Source organism: Myotis lucifugus, unplaced genomic scaffold (assembly GCF_000147115.1).
Source record: "Myotis lucifugus unplaced genomic scaffold, Myoluc2.0 scaffold_61, whole genome shotgun sequence".
Taxonomy (NCBI): Eukaryota; Metazoa; Chordata; class Mammalia; order Chiroptera; family Vespertilionidae; genus Myotis; species Myotis lucifugus.
Genome location: NW_005871109.1, coordinates 1,470,348 through 1,485,885, shown reverse-complemented (window position 1 = coordinate 1,485,885; position 15,538 = coordinate 1,470,348). Strand labels below are relative to the sequence as shown.

At 48.8% G+C, this 15,538-nt stretch overlaps 1 protein-coding gene across 12 annotated transcripts in view; it reads left to right on the top strand.

Annotated features, from left to right (window-relative positions):
• Positions 1 to 15,538, top strand: part of ARNTL (aryl hydrocarbon receptor nuclear translocator like) — a 105,029-nt gene that overhangs the window by 85,661 nt on the left and 3,830 nt on the right. For 8 of the 12 annotated variants that reach the window (XM_014456589.2, XM_014456591.2, XM_023754517.1 and 5 more), the window contains 7 exons: positions 1,781 to 1,930; positions 3,761 to 4,007; positions 5,125 to 5,231; positions 6,542 to 6,692; positions 7,507 to 7,595; positions 9,052 to 9,160; positions 12,529 to 12,622. In XM_014456589.2, coding sequence (XP_014312075.1) covers positions 1,781 to 1,930; positions 3,761 to 4,007; positions 5,125 to 5,231; positions 6,542 to 6,692; positions 7,507 to 7,595; positions 9,052 to 9,160; positions 12,529 to 12,622 — 947 coding nt within the window. The remainder of the gene's footprint in view (positions 1 to 1,780; positions 1,931 to 3,760; positions 4,008 to 5,124; positions 5,232 to 6,541; positions 6,693 to 7,506; positions 7,596 to 9,051; positions 9,161 to 12,528; positions 12,623 to 15,538) is intronic. The other 4 variants (XM_014456592.2, XM_014456590.2, XM_023754519.1 and 1 more) reach the window with 3 other exon arrangements.

The window sequence follows — 15,538 nt, the reverse complement described above, 5'->3', positions numbered from 1 at the left end:
TTGGCCAGCTGTGTGACCTTGAGCAAGTTACTTACCCTCTCTGTGCCTCAGCCTCCTTATCTGCAAAATAGTACCTTTGTCTTTGAGTTATTGCGAGGATTAGACACATTAATATACATAAAGCATATGGGACAGTTCCGGCACATCTTGGCCCAGTGCAGTCATGGCCTAACCAGTTTCCTGCTTCCAATCTCCCTGTTTTAATCCCTGGAGGGAAATACCACCAGAGGAATCTCCTTTAAACTATCCTTTTCATTAAGGCACTCCTCTTCTTCCTAAAAGTACAATGCATTTCCGCGATGTGTCCTTTATAGTCTGGCCCTTGCAACGTTTTGGTGACCTGAGGAGAAAGAGATGAATGGTGTTTGGCCCCTACCTTTGAGGTTCTTACCCGATAGTCCTGGAGACTAGGAGTCAGACAGCTCCCTGCATAATAGGTGCAGCCACAGAAGTGGTGCCAGGCAGAGAGCGCGGATGATTAATTCTCATGTGGGCGCCGGGACAGGCATCACTGCGTAGGTGACAACTGCAGTGGGTTTGAAAAGATGAATTAATGTTTGCCGGGTGAGAAAGAGAGGAAGAGAGCCGAGGAAATGATTTGTGGGTGGGTGCAGAGGTGTGGCGCCTGCCATGCGGCTGCTTGATGCTGCTGGAAAAAAACATGCATGGGCAGGGGAGGGCTGGGATACGAAGGCCTCTCCATGGTGGGGACACAGGGAGGGGCTCTGAGCCAGGTGGGGCAGACCTCTCCATCGTGGGGACACACGGAGGGGCTCTGACCAGGTGGGACAGGCTCGGACTGGCATTCTGGGAAGATCAGAGGCGGCAGTGTGGGAGGAAGGTTGCAGGAGGTAAGACCAGGAGGAGCCCTGGGCAGTAGCCTTGGCCCTGACCCCTGTGGTGGTCAGTGGGCGCGCCTTGCCCCAACAGGATCTGCAGCAGCAGCTTCTGCAGTGATAAGTAGCCGGTGTTTCTGTCAAGGTCACAGTCACGCTGCCCCCTCCCCCAAGACTCCAATTCAGTTGGTTTAACACAGCACAGTCCAATGGAAACATAAATGCAGACCACAAATATGAGTCACATTTGCGATCAAAAATAGTAAAAAATGTAAAACTAATTGTAATACTATATTTTATTTAGCCCAATAAATCCAAAATGAGATCTTTTACCTTTTTTATTACTAAGTCTTTGAAATCCTGTGTGGATTCGCACAGCACACCCCGCCAGCATGCCTGTGCTTCAGATGTGCAACAGCTGCATGAGCTGGCGGCTGCTGAACTGGACAGCACAGACCTAAGTGGGGTCCAGGGATCTGGACTGAGAGGTTAAGAGTATTCTGCTTCATCCTTTCCACTTCAGCATCCAAATCTTGCCCATCAAGTCCCAGCCTATGTTCTTCCTCCCCTGGGAAGCACAGGTTGTGTCTGCCATTCACTTGGCACTAATCATACATCACCCTGTGTTTTCATGATGAACTTCCATTTCCCCTTCTCAGCCCTGAGCTCCTGCTGGACAGGAACCCTGTGCTGTTTTCTTTTTATCTCCCAGAGCACCCTGTCCATTCCTCCAGGGGCTGCATTCCACGTGACCTAGAAACATTGCCAGACCACACACCTACCCGTATGGCATCATTTAAGGCCTAACCTGAGGAGAAATGTTATTCTCATGTCACCGCTATAAGCAGGGAGGCAGGAAAGAAAAGGCTTTCTTCAAGGTCACACTCCCCTCCTGACAGACAACACTGCTCTCAGTTTATCACGTTTTGTGTATTGATTTGCAGCTGGACTCCCAGTTAAAACAGATATAACCCCTGGGCCATCTCGGTTATGTTCTGGAGCACGGCGTTCTTTCTTCTGTAGGATGAAGTGTAACAGGCCTTCAGTAAAGGTTGAAGACAAGGAGTTCCCCTCCACCTGCTCAAAGAAAAAAGGTAACCATTTCAAAGTTCTGCCACCTCCTGTCCCAGGTGATGCTCGCTTCTACACGGGCGCGCTCAGCAGGGTACTGGCTCAGCGTCTCCCCGCTGGCCAGAGCGGCAAGTCCCAGGACTGCAGCCAGGACCCTACTGCCCGCTACCTACCACGTGGGAGAAGGGGGGCAGGGAGAGCTGGAAGCCCTGATGGGCTTTCAGGGCAACAGAGTCGTGGGAAGGCTTCCTCTGCTTACATTCTGCTTGTTGTCATTGGTTGGGAAAGATACTCCCATCCACAATTCTAACTGCCTCTTGAGCAACCCGCCCATCCATCAAAACTATTCTTGCTGAATTCATCAGTGACGTTCATGCTGAATGCAAAGGTCACTTTTCATTTTTCTGCCATCTTAAAGTGTTCTCTTCCTCAGATCCCATGAAACCCCATTCTCGTCTCCCCACCCTCAGCCACTCCAGCCTCTCTTCCTGGTTCCTGCTGCGGGCTCCTCGCCTGTCTGGGGCCACCTTCTCTTTTCTGTATCTGCTCCATCCAGAGGTGATCCCTTAGCTTTCAATATCATTTATATGTCAATAACTGCCAAGTTTATATTTCTGGCCCAGACTTCTCTTTTGAACTCCAGATTCATAAATTAACTGCTTATTAAATCTACCTGCTTAGATATCTCAAGGGCATCTCTAAACATGATAGATGTAAAAGTAACCACCTGAGCTTCTCCTTGATATAAATAGCAGCAAAAAACTAATAATACAGCAAAATGTAAACCGCCATCCACCTAGCTGCACATACTAGAAACCCGAGAGGCACCCGCTCACCCCATTTCACCCCCACCCCAGTCACAAAGCCCTGCCACAGTGAATTCCTTCTGCAGAAGGTATTTGAACTGTTTATCCACCTCCACGTTCACCACTATCCCTAGATCCAGGCTGCACTCAGCTCTCCCCTGTCTTTGTAAAGTAGACCCCACACACCTTCCATCTCTCCACACAGCAGCCAGAAAGACCTTTTTAAAATGCAAATCTGATCGGTTCCCTACTTCAAACCCTTGGCTGTTCCCATTGCTCTTGAAGAAAAGTTAAATCCTTAACAGGATTTGGTTTCTACAGTTCCCAGTCACTAGCACAGACCTGATGCTTGCTACACACTCCAAGGATTTTTATGGTTGACCAAGGCGCTCCACACTTACTATGTCCCAAAGTGAAATCAAGTTATCTTCATTTGCTTTCTTTCATGCCAAATACTTGGATAATCATACCAAATCCCAGGAATTCTCAGCAGTTTCTCCCACATCCTCCCCTGCCGCCTCCTCAGGGCCCTGCCCAGCGCAGCCCTCGCCTCTCGCTGTGATTCTCCTCCTGGTCTCCTCTTCCAGTTCACATGTCACTCTGCTTCTAGAGCCTCCAAACCCTGATTTGATTTTGCTGTTTCTCCACTTAAATCCCGTTGGGAGATCTTCATTTCCTATCAGAAAAGACCAGCACAATTGTTAGCAAAGAATCCAAGGCCCCACCTGCCTTTCCAGCTGCACCCCCAGCCATTCCCTTTCACTGAACCACACAGAGCTCCGTGCTGTTTCTTATACCGGATATGCTAGTGCCGTTGTACATCCTCAGCCTTTGCACATCCTTGTCCCTGAGCCAGAGCCCATCCTTCTTGATCTGCCTCCACATTGTGTTTCTGGGCAGCCTTCCTTTCCCCAGGTAGACTCATACCTCTCCCTTGGTTTAACCAGCTCGACTAAACACACATGACACTGGATGATAGTTAATTTTCAGTCTTCCTTTCCGTCCCCCCAAAGCCAACTGCCACTAACTGTGGACTTTGCTTTCTAGCAGATCGAAAAAGCTTCTGCACAATCCACAGCACCGGCTATTTGAAAAGCTGGCCACCCACAAAGATGGGGCTGGACGAAGACAACGAGCAGGACAACGAGGGGTGTAATCTCAGCTGCCTTGTCGCAATAGGACGGCTGCATTCTCATGTGGTTCCACAACCGGTGAACGGGGAAATCAGGGTGAAGTCTATGGAATATGTTTCTCGGCATGCCATCGACGGGAAGTTTGTTTTTGTAGACCAGAGGTGAGCGCCTGCATGTTACTCTTGAATGATAATGGGGAGTTCAACCCCGAGTAAAGCAGAGACAATGGGGCAACGGCAACAAGCTGGCTTTCCTAAGAATAAAGCAAGAGGAAGTGATGGGGTCGCTGCTAAAATCTGAGATCCATAAGAATATCATCGTAAATGCAGAGATTTCCTCTCATTTGTTGACGTGTGGAGCTAGTTAAGTAGGTGGTTGGATGCCCGTGGCCAGAGAACCCGTAGGCACAGCACCTGTGGGATGTTCCCGGACCCCTCCTGTGATGGGAATTTGGGAACTAGGACTTGGAAAAGAATAGTCCTGAGGCTATTAGTAATCTCATGTGACTACTCAAGTTTTAATTTAATCAATTAAAATGAAACTCCTCAGGCTCACTAGCCACATTTCAGGTACTCAGTAGCCACATGTGGCTCTTGGCTCAGATATGGAACGTTCCCATCAGCACAGAAGGTTCTGGTGGACAGCACTGATTGTCCATCTCTTCGTTTATGGAGGAGGACTGAGGCCCAGCCTGGAGCCTGGCTTCCTCCAGGACTTGCACTCGTTGGCAGTAGACCTGGGCTGCAGGCCCAGCGGTCCCAGGTTTCCCACTTCCCTCTGCTGCCTCTTAAGAATATTCGCAGGCTAATCATTTTCAGGCTCCTGCAAAGTCACTCTGTGCGGGGAAAGAAGACATTTTCCAAGGTCCTGATGGCTCCTGCTGCTGGACCTTCTGGTGTTTGGTTTTCCTGATAAAAAGTTGGCAGTAAAATGGATAAGTTTTGCACTGGGGTGTAGATTTCTACCACATTTTTATCTAACTAATATAGTTACCATTTTTAAACCTCCCAAAACCTGATTACTTGTTATAACAACCCCTTGGAAAGGCTTCTTTGCTTTCTTTCCCTCAGTTTTTATAACTTGAGTGTAATTCAGTTGCATGAAATACATATATATATGAGAACAAGGCCAAAGCCGGGTGATTTTCAGAGGGCTGACTGTCATATATGCATACATACATGTGTCATGTATACATGTATACGTACATATATGTACATATAAATAAAATCTCCACAGAGTAATTGCCTGGCTTTTTTTAATTTTAATATTCCCTTCCAGGGCAACAGCTATTTTGGCATATTTACCACAAGAACTTCTAGGCACATCATGTTATGAATATTTTCACCAAGATGACATAGGCCATCTCGCAGAATGTCACAGGCAAGGTAAGCCGGCTGCACAGAGGACGTTAAGTTTACATGCCCCCGCTTCTGCACTGGTCCACACGGTCTTCCGGGAAATCTGCCCCAGGGCTGCAGCGTCAGCCAGCCCAGGGGTCTCAAGGCCAAGAATCTGTGAGGAGTGGTGGCCCGGCCCTGTTCATCCCCTACAGAACCCAGCCCTGCCTTCCCAGCCGTTTCTGGACAGAGGTCCGGCTGATTTCCAGAGGGCATCCCTTATTCACAGGATCCACCTGGACCCCTAAAGATTTGGTGTGGCCCAACAGTTCTAATTCTCATTTTCATAAAACCCTGCACTGCTGCCTGTCTTTTCCTCTTCATTAATGGCACGCCACATATGCAGCCTCCTCAGAGAGAAACCCGTATTGACCCTTCCTTTACGTTATCGTCCACCAGATCGGTTCATTCACCTCAGACATGAATGCCCACAGAGGACCCTTTTGCCACCTCCACTGTCCTGGTTCGGGCCCTTGTGCCCACCTTTTAATTGCGAGAGCCTGCTGACAGGCCTCCCTTCTGCTCCCAGTCCCTCTTCCGTCCATAGTTAACCCATTTCTGTGGTAGACCAAGCCTGACAATGTCCCATTTCTGCTTAAAACTCGCCTTGACACTCAAGGCCAAATGCCTTTGATAGGCATTCAAGGCCCTCTACCACCTGGCCCCGACCTACCTCCTCAGCTTCACCCCCCATCCTTGCCTGCTCAGGCCTGTGCGCAGCCGCACCGACCATCTCACTGTCCCCTGCCGCCTCTCTGGCCCTGTCACAACTGGGCACTGCTGCATTCTTCCCTTTGTCAAACTTCTGTTCATCCCTCAAGGCCCCAGTCTCCTCCTCTGCATAGCTGCCTCATTGCTCTCCTGTGGGCAAGTGTCATAGTCTGTCTCCTATCTCCAGGCCTGGCACATGAAAGGTGCTCGTTTCATGTTTGTTACATAAAAGAATAGGTTCGAATAGGTGAGTGACTTCTCTGGATGAAGATGTCCTAGAAGTGCTGTACTGCCTCGGGCTTTGAGATGAGAAGAACACGGTCCCTTTGCACCGCGCCTTCTCATTAGCTGGTGTCCACGTCAACACTGATTCTGGCCGATGTCTGCAATGCAGCCAGGCATTTCCTGGAGCCATCATCTCATAGACTGGGAAACGGGGACAGACACACAACTGAATCGCAAGGCTCTGAGTCAGCCCCTTAGAAACGACCTTGGCTTACTGGAGAGGTAGCATTGGAGCCCGATGCTTTAGGATTTGGTGCTGACCTGAGGAAACAACAATGTTCATGGTTTCTTTGCATTTGCAGTTTTACAGACGAGAGAAAAGATTACAACTAACTGCTATAAGTTTAAAATCAAAGATGGTTCTTTCATCACACTGCGGAGTCGATGGTTCAGTTTCATGAACCCTTGGACCAAGGAAGTAGAATACATTGTCTCAACCAACACTGTTGTTTTGTAAGTGTTTCTCCTATGTCAGAAGTTTCTTCGCTTCAACATGAAATGCCCTGGGCTCCTTACCAGGGAAAGGGGTGCAGTCACAGCCAGTATCACATCCTTTAGTGCCAACTGCTAATACCCTGTGAAGCCTCAGGATTGCAGAAGCCAAACGGGTTGTTAACAGGGGACAAGCTTAGTGCTCACACCGTGCAGGCCCCAGGCCTATGGCATTGCTCCAGGAACCCATACCACCTCCTTCCAGATAAAGCAGCCAACCTCTGAATTCTGCACGCCCTTCACCCGGGGCTCCGCTGGCATCTCTGAGGGAAGGGCTGGCAGTCCATGGAAGGCTCCCATAGGCATCAGCTCAGACTGGCCTTGGCTGAGGGGGTGCCCACCAGGCTGGTGGCTTGAGCATTGCAGCTGGAATGCCACCTGCTAGAGAAGCAGGGAAGGGAAAGACCTTCGCTCTGCTGGGCCGCTCCCCACATCTCCCTCCCTGTGGTGTCCAAACCCCCACCTGTGGTTCGGGCTGAGCGAGGGGCTAGGGCAGGTGCAGTGCAGGCTGGCAGGGAGCAGGCCTGCAGCTGGGGCAGGGGCTGCTGCAGTCACCACTGATCAGAAGGGCCCCCAGGCAGTGAGGCCAAAGGCCAGGATGCCATCCATCGTGTTATCGCTCAGCGAGGAGACCTTTGGGCCACTCACTCAGACAGACACTTCATTTTCTGGCCTGTCCAGGTCCAGAGTGGACACTGGACATCTTGGCCAAGGTGAAAGGTGCACGGTCTGAGCAGGCCTGACTCACGTTTCCTTCTTGCTGGGATGTTCACAGAGCCAGCGTCCTGGAAGGCAGGGACCCAGGCTTCCCGCAGCTCACAGTGTCCCCCCACAGCATGGACGGCATGCTGCCCCCTGGAGAAGGTAACTATTGCCCAGGGCATCGGGCTCGCCCCTGAGAAGCTGCTTGTGAACAAAAGGCCTCTCGTATCTGGGGTCCCCAGCCACCCTGTTCTGTGGAACAAGGGAGGCCTCGCGAGGATGAGCACGAAGGACAAGGTCTTCTCACCTTCTCTCTGAGCCTCGAATACCAGAAACTTGGTTTTGTCTTTCCGGAGGCTGCTGGGTCCTGGAAGCTCTTGAAATAGCAAAGTCCGGCTCCTCTCCTGCTTCTCCTCCCTCGTGCTGCCCGCTGGCTGTGATGCGACTGACGTGCTCTTTCATGACTGTCACAGGCCCCTGTGTGGGAGGGGGGTGTTGTGCCCCCGGGCTCCCTCCCAGGACTCGGCCTTGCCCCCTGCTCTCCACATTTGCCATGTCCTCTGTGGGCACTTGCACGTGCTCTGCAGGACCCCCTCCATGGGTGACCTGCATCCAGGCCCCACTGAGCTCCAGGTCTGTCTCTCCACTGCCTCCTGGAAAGGACCACCCAGAGTCCAAAGGCACCAGGAAGTCAGCACATCCCAACCAATTCTCCCCAAGCCCCTCTGGTTGCTTCAGCCAGAAACCTTGTCTCCTGCTCTCCCTTCTGTCTGAACATGGAACCTGCCTCTTCTGTCTCAAACGTCTCATCACCACTGCCACTCCTTCACCCTCTCCCCTGTGCCTGGTAACTTCCTAACCCGTCTCGCTCTGCCTGCCCCCATCCTCCACTGCAGTTCATCCTCCATGCAGCTGACTGTCTAACAACCAAATCTAAGTCATTGCCTTTCTGTGTAGGGTCCGTTGGTGCTCCTGATTCCTTTGTGCATCTGTCCAAATCTGTTAGTCTGGCATCCAAGGCCCTTCATGGTCTGACCGGTACCCGCCTCCCGCATTTCCTCCATCACTGCTTCATCCTCATTCACGATGAATCTCTTGGAGTGGTCTCCCAAGTGTTGTCCTCAGTACCCTTGCATCTACTGGTTGCTGTGCCTGGAATGCTTCCCCCTCCCTGCCTCTCTGCCAAGCTAATGTATGCTCCCTCTCTCAAGACTCGGCTCAGGGTTGAAATCTTCAGGAAGCTGCCCCTGGCCAAGATGAGTTGGGTGCCTCATGCCTACTTGTCAAACTTGTCCCACTTTGCCACTGTTCATCTTGTCTGCCACCCCAGAGGCTGTGAGCCTCGAGGGCAGGGAGCTGCCTTATCTGTGCAGCACGGTGCATTCAGTGAGGGTATGCTGAGCCGGGAGGGGAATTGGGTTCTTCAGTGCTTTGCCTCTGAACCTGGAAGGAAACCTGAGCCTTTTCCTGCCAACCTATGGTTCTAACCATAAGCCCTAAGGCACAGCCCTCAGGTTGAACTTCAAGTGCATCATGGGATGAACTGATTGTAATTTAACGTACAGTAGTGTTTCTTCCTCGGTTTCCCCTTTCTCACTCTCAGATTCCTTTGTTGTAGGTGGCCCGAAGAGGACCCACCCCACTGTCCCAGGGATTCCAGGGGGAACCAGGGCTGGGGCAGGAAAAATAGGTCGAATGATTGCTGAGGAAATCATGGAAATCCACAGGCAAGTAGCATCTTCTAGTTGTTCCCTTAAACTGGTGGTTCTCAACCCAGAGCATTCTCACCCCCCACCACCCCCAGAGGATGTTTTATAATCTCTGGAGACATAGTTGGTTGTCAAAAATGGGTGGGAGGCTGCTACTAAACATCCCTGGATTGAGGCCAGGGTGCCGCTTCCTGAACATCCTACATCACTGGGTGTATATAGTTATAACCTACAGTACACAGAACTGCCTCTCCCCTACCCCACCCCCAACAAAAAAAAATTTCTAGTCCAAACTGTCAATAGTGCTGAGACTGAGAAATCCTGCCTTAAATAAAGAGGCTAAACCCAAACAGCCCAGAGCTAAAGGGAACTCGGTGGGAGGCTCCACTCTCTAGTGACTTGGTGTATGACTCAGGGTGCTTCCCAGTGAGGACGGGGAACACTGGCACCCCAGGCCTGCAGGAGAGCCGAGATCTGGTTCTCAAAGCATTAGCTTCTCCGATCACAAAACTGCCTGGGTGTAGTGGAGACCAGGCCCTTCAGCTCCTGATGGGAGCTTCCTCAGGCAGGACTTCTCCTTCATAGGAGCGACGGGGAAGTTTACCCGGGTGTGAGTCCTGGACCTCTACTTCAGCAATTTTCCACCTTTTTCTTCTCATGGCACACATAACTAATGACTAAAATTCTGCAGCACACCACAACAATATATTTTTTGCCAATCTAACAAAAAAAATTGGTATAATTTTGATTCATTCACACTGGACAGCTATTGTTGTGTTGACTGTCATGTTTTTATTTGAAAAAGTGCTCTGACTAAATAGGTATCACATGTCTTAAAAATTCTTGGGGCACCCCGGTTGAGAATCACTGCTGTACTGGTACTTGGTGGTGCTCAGGAGATTCACTTAGCTTCTTGGTCTCTGTTGACTTAGGCCGTGGAAGGGAGGCATATCTATCTCCAGGGATTGCTGTGGGATCGTGAGGGGAACTCAGGACAGTTCCTGGCACAGAAACTGACAGAGGGCTCAGAATTGTTACTGAAGTCTAAGTCTCTAAGAGCAGTCATTGAGAGGGAAGTAGTTATTATGAGTCCATCTGAAGCTGGGGAATGGAGAGTTGGAAACCAGGTCCTGCAAACGTAATGGGACATAATCATAGGAAAAGGAAAAATGACCGCTAACTCTTGCTGCCACTGGATTTGCAGGTGAATGGGGCTGGCCCTGTGTTCCAGTTGGCTCTAGTGGGGCTCTGACCCAGGGGGTAGCTGTTCTGTTGAAACCCAACAGGAATGAAGGATGACATTTCAGGAGGGAGATGTGGGGTCAGCGATGACCAGGTTACCATCAGCCACTGCATACCCTGTGCTTGGCTGAGACCATCCAACAACAGGGTAAACCAGCCCTTGACCTTGATGATCTCACAGTCTTTGAGAAGCCTGTTTTCTTTATAATAGAGAAAAGGGGAAGCGCATGGGCTGAAGCAGGCAAGGAAGATTTTGGACTTGGTTGAAGCTTGGGTTTGTGATGAAGGTAGGCATTGCTTCTAGAAAAGACAGGCACATGCTGGGTGGGCACATGAGTGGCATATTCAGGGTCAGGAACCTGGCCACCTAACTGGGCAGTCTCTTTGTAAAAAGGAGCCACAGAGCTCTGATGGGAAATTTCTAATATCACTAAGAAGTGGTGCTGAGTAGTTTACACTGGAAAATGATAACACCCCATTCATTGTGGGATGCTGAACAGGTGTTGGTAAGCACTGTGGAAGTCAGTTGAAATGGGAGGAGAAGAAGGTGAGCATGCTTGATAACCCAGGAACGAGGCCCATCCTACAGTGGTGATGCTCTCCGAAAGAGAAATGAATAATATAAGGACTAGATACTGAAGATGAAACAAGAAACAATGAAAAGGCAATTCCAAGATGGGGAACCTGGGAAAAAGTGGTTTCACAGGGAGAGGTAAGAAAAGGTGGAGACAGCACTCTGCAGTAAGCAATTAGTAGGCCTCTGTGTGTCCTAAAGGTGCATATAGATTTATCCTTTGAGAAGCTTATGATCCAGGAGAAAGAAAACTTGTTCACTCACAGATCTACAGAACTAGGCAGTGCAGGCCAAGCGCCAAAAGGCTGCTGGGCAATGAGAGTGGTCCCTGAGGGCCCAAAAGCCGCATTCGTCTATGAGGAGCTCGGAGCCTGGTGGCCACGAAGCTGCCACCATACTCTGCCTCAACTCCAGCTTCAGCACCAGGCCATGGCCACTTTCCTGAGGTCCTGCAGCTGCCAAGTGTATGTGGATTTATGGTTCTAAGTCTTCCCCTCTGTACACCTATGCTGAGAAATACACTCGCTGAGAAGGGCCTGGAAGGACCATCATTTCTCTATTGCCTTAGAACAGCGGTTCTCAACCTGTGGGTCGCGACCCCTTTGGGGGTCGAACGACCCTTTCACAGGGGTCGCCTAAGACCATCGGAAAACACATATATAATTACATATTGCTTTTGTGATTAATCACTATGCTTTAATTATGTTCAATTTGTAACAATGAAATTGGGGGTCACCACAACATGTATTAAAGGGTTGCGGCATTAGGAAGGTTGAGAACCACTGCCTTAGAAGATGACCACTACTGCTGCAGAGCTACTTTCTAGGTGTGGCTGAGCACCCTGGCACCCTCCGTGTTCCAAGAGTATTCATTGGCTGAACAGTGTTTGCAGGGAAGAAGATAAATCATTGCTATGGGTTTAGTTCATGGTATCAAAGATAGAGACTGAACTTCTAAAGTTCCCCCCTACTCTTGATCTGGGTTTTGTAAGGAAACAAAACTGGCCACTTACTTGAAATTCTACCCTGAATTCCAAACCATAATCCAAGGGCTTTGTCAGTGAGATGTTTGACTCCAGGGTCTGCATCCTAGATTAGGTGTCTATGGGATAAATCCAGCTTATCACCTGCTTTTTTAAATTTTTTAAAATATATTTTTATTGATTTCAGAGAGGGAGAGATAGAAACATCAATGATGAGAATCATTGATCAGCTGCCTCCTGCACACCACCTACTGGGGATCAAGCCCACAACCCAGGCATGTGCCCTGACCGGGAATCGAACCATGACCTTCTGGTTCATAGGTCGATGCTCAACCACTGAGCCATACTGGCCAAGCTTGCCTGTTTTTTTATGTAAAGTTTTTTTGGAATACAGCTACACCCATTCATTTACAAATGATCTATGGCTGTTTCAAGCTACAATGGCAGAGTTGAGTGTGACTTAGAGAGCCTAACGTAGTTACTCTCTGGCCCTTTACAGAAAGTTTGCCAATTCATCCTTCATCTTACACACACACCCTCTCTAAAAAAGGGAAAGGCAATGTAATTAACTCCTCTTTTCTCTGACAGGATAAGAGGGTCCTCTCCTTCCAGCTGTGGCTCCAGCCCACTGAACATCACAAGTACACCTCCGCCTGATACCTCTTCCCCAGGAGGCAAGAAGGTAAGGCCCTTGTTAATCTAGAGAGCCTCTTGCCTAGGTTCTGAAATGTTGGGGTGAGAGTGTACAATTACAATTGTGGTTGCTGAAACATCTTTCCTCCTTGAGTAAATGGACGATTGTGAGGCTAGGTACAAAGCATACTGGTGGAGTTAGGGTGGCTTGCTGGCATCCTTAAAGGATTAATTGCCTGTGAGTGGGGAAAGTAGAGAGCTTATTCTAAGGAGTGGGGAGTTATCAGTCCATTGCATTGAGGGAGCAATTCAAGAGCTCCCATTAGGGAAGGATTAGTGAGTACCACACACAGAGAACTATCCAATTACCTGCCAGGAGTTTTCAAGGGCGAAAACACCATTAGTGTCTAGTGCAGGGATTGGAAACAGTGATGCTACCAGCAGGGCTTCAGAAGGCAAGCCATGCCTTTGCAGTTGCAGGGCTTGGGGATCCGCCGCCTGGGTTTCCTGTGGCGTGGCAGCACGGGTGCACGCAGTTCATCAGCCGCCCCCTCACAAAGCTAGCTAGAGGGCTACACTGTAAATAGGCTTAGAAACCACTCATTTGTTTCATCTTTGTCAGAGAATTTCCAAGTCTAGGTCCATGTTCATTGTAAATCATAAATCCATTTATGGTGTCTGATGTTAATAATGTTAGGCTGACTCAAGGGCCAGCCAGCATCTTTAGACAGTCTTCCCCTATCTTCCAGAACACATACAGAAAGAGTATTAGTAATTTACATAGATGGGACTAATAAAGCACAAACTGTAGCAGAAGCAGGACGTGGGATTTTAAAACTGGGCTCCTCCAAGGCTCAGGTAGCAGGAGCTGTGGTGCCGCCAGTGGGATGGGGCAGGGCCACTGGTGAGAAGAGGGAAGGTCAGGACTCCTGTGTCTTCTACCAGGGCAGCTTCACTTCTATGAATCTTCTGGACCTTGCAGAGCCCTGAAAAGATCTTATCCCCCCACCCCCCCCACCCCCAAAGGCCACCGATGACATGTATCTTCTACCAGGGCAACTTTACTTCTATTATATATAAAATAGAGGGCCGAGGGCCGATGCAGAAATTCGTGCAAGAGTAGGCCTTCCTTCCCCCGGCTGCTGGCACCGGCTTTCCTCCAGCCCCGGCTTCATCCGGAAGGACTTCTGGTCTAATTAGCATATTACACTTTTATTATTATAGATATGTGAACGTGCCTAGCCTTTGCTAACAACATAGAAATAGCGTTGATGAGATGAAGTCTGGGCTGCAGCTGTGCTCCTGGCTGTTCTGTTGCACTCCTGGGTCCTTCCTCCATATGGGATCCCCTCTTTTTAGGCCGGTTCCCCTCCTCTACTTCTCAGTTGAACTTTTAGGCACTTGACTTCCTGGTACTACCAGGAATCCCACTGTATCAATCCAGTATAATGCTTAAGTACATTCTTTCATCGTATCCTCACAACTTTATAGGTAACAGAATCTAGGCTCCCCAGTGTGAAAGATACAGCCCAGCATTTTTAAATAAGTCTGGTTCCAAACTATCTTAGGGTCTCTTGATTTCTGATTCCTTTTTACACCAGTAACTGCCAGAGATGAAAGAGCATGTTCAGCATCACAAAGCCCCAAGTATTTTTAAAGCATTTCTGAAAAAAAAAAAAAAGTCCCTTTTCTTTAAGCTTATACAAGTGGGTATGAGAAGAAATTCTAAATGTATTCTGAGTCCTCAACAGCAGAACTCATACGAACACCTAAACAAGATAGAGTTAACAGTGACAGCAGCAGTAACCAGTACACTAGAGCCACAATGCTTCCAGCCCTTCCCAGTCACTTTCAAATTTGGCAGGTCTGAAAATGAGCCGTTTAGCTTGCCAGTTGTTTTAGTCGGGTTCAGCTGAAGGGGAGGCTAAGTGAGCCTGTTTCCAGGCGAGTCCGGGCTCCAGCGGCAATAGGTCCACACAAAGCAGCCAGTCCTTATGTGTCATCTGTGATGTGAGAACTTCACGTTTTTTGTAGATCTTTTCAGGGCTCTGCAAGGTCTGAACTCTTTTCATAATAAGGCTAAAAGATTATTTTTTCTCACTGTGTTGATATGTGAACAAATAGTACAAAAGCAATGTTGGGTAAAACTGCTGGTGCCTTTGCAGAAATGAGGGCAGGGACACCAAACTGCACTAGCAGTAGTCGTATTTTCTCACTGCCATATACTCGAAATGAAAAAAGCAATAAAAATTTTAAAGACAGTTTCATTTAAGAATGCCCCAATGAAGCAGTAAAAATAACTGCTTTTATAAAACCCTGGAGTAATTCTTTTTGGCACTGGGACACAGTAGGAAGTACGCATGCAGCACCTGTGCTGCTCACAGCCGTCTCAGGAAAAGCCCCTTTGACCGTGTGAGTTCTGAGCTGCACGAACAGCTTTCTTCACAGAACACTTATGTTTCCTATTGTAAACTATGGCTGTTCAGACCTAGGTATATGCATACATTTCCTTGAAAATGATGAAGTGAACCTGCGACTTCAAGAAAAACAACTGACAGTATTTGTTGCCAATGATAAAATTACCGCTTTCAAGCAAAAATTAGAATTTTCAGAAAACGTATCTGCTACTTTGAGCTCAACAGCTTACTAAAACTTAAAAAATATTTCTGCCCAGCCGGTGTGGCTCAGTGGTTGAGCGTCGACCTATGAACCAGGAGATCGCAGTTCCATTCCCAGTCAGGACACATGCAGAGTCGCAGGTTTGATCCCCAGTAGGAGCCTGCAGGAAGCAGCTGATCAATGATTCTCATTATTGATGTTTCTCTCTCCCTCTCTCTAAAAATCAATAAGAACGTATTTAAAAGATATTTCTGATTTCGGCATTTATTTATTTTTGTTAATCCCTCCTCCCCCACCCCTCCCTGGAACATTTTTCCATTGATTTTTACACAGAGTGGAGGGGAGG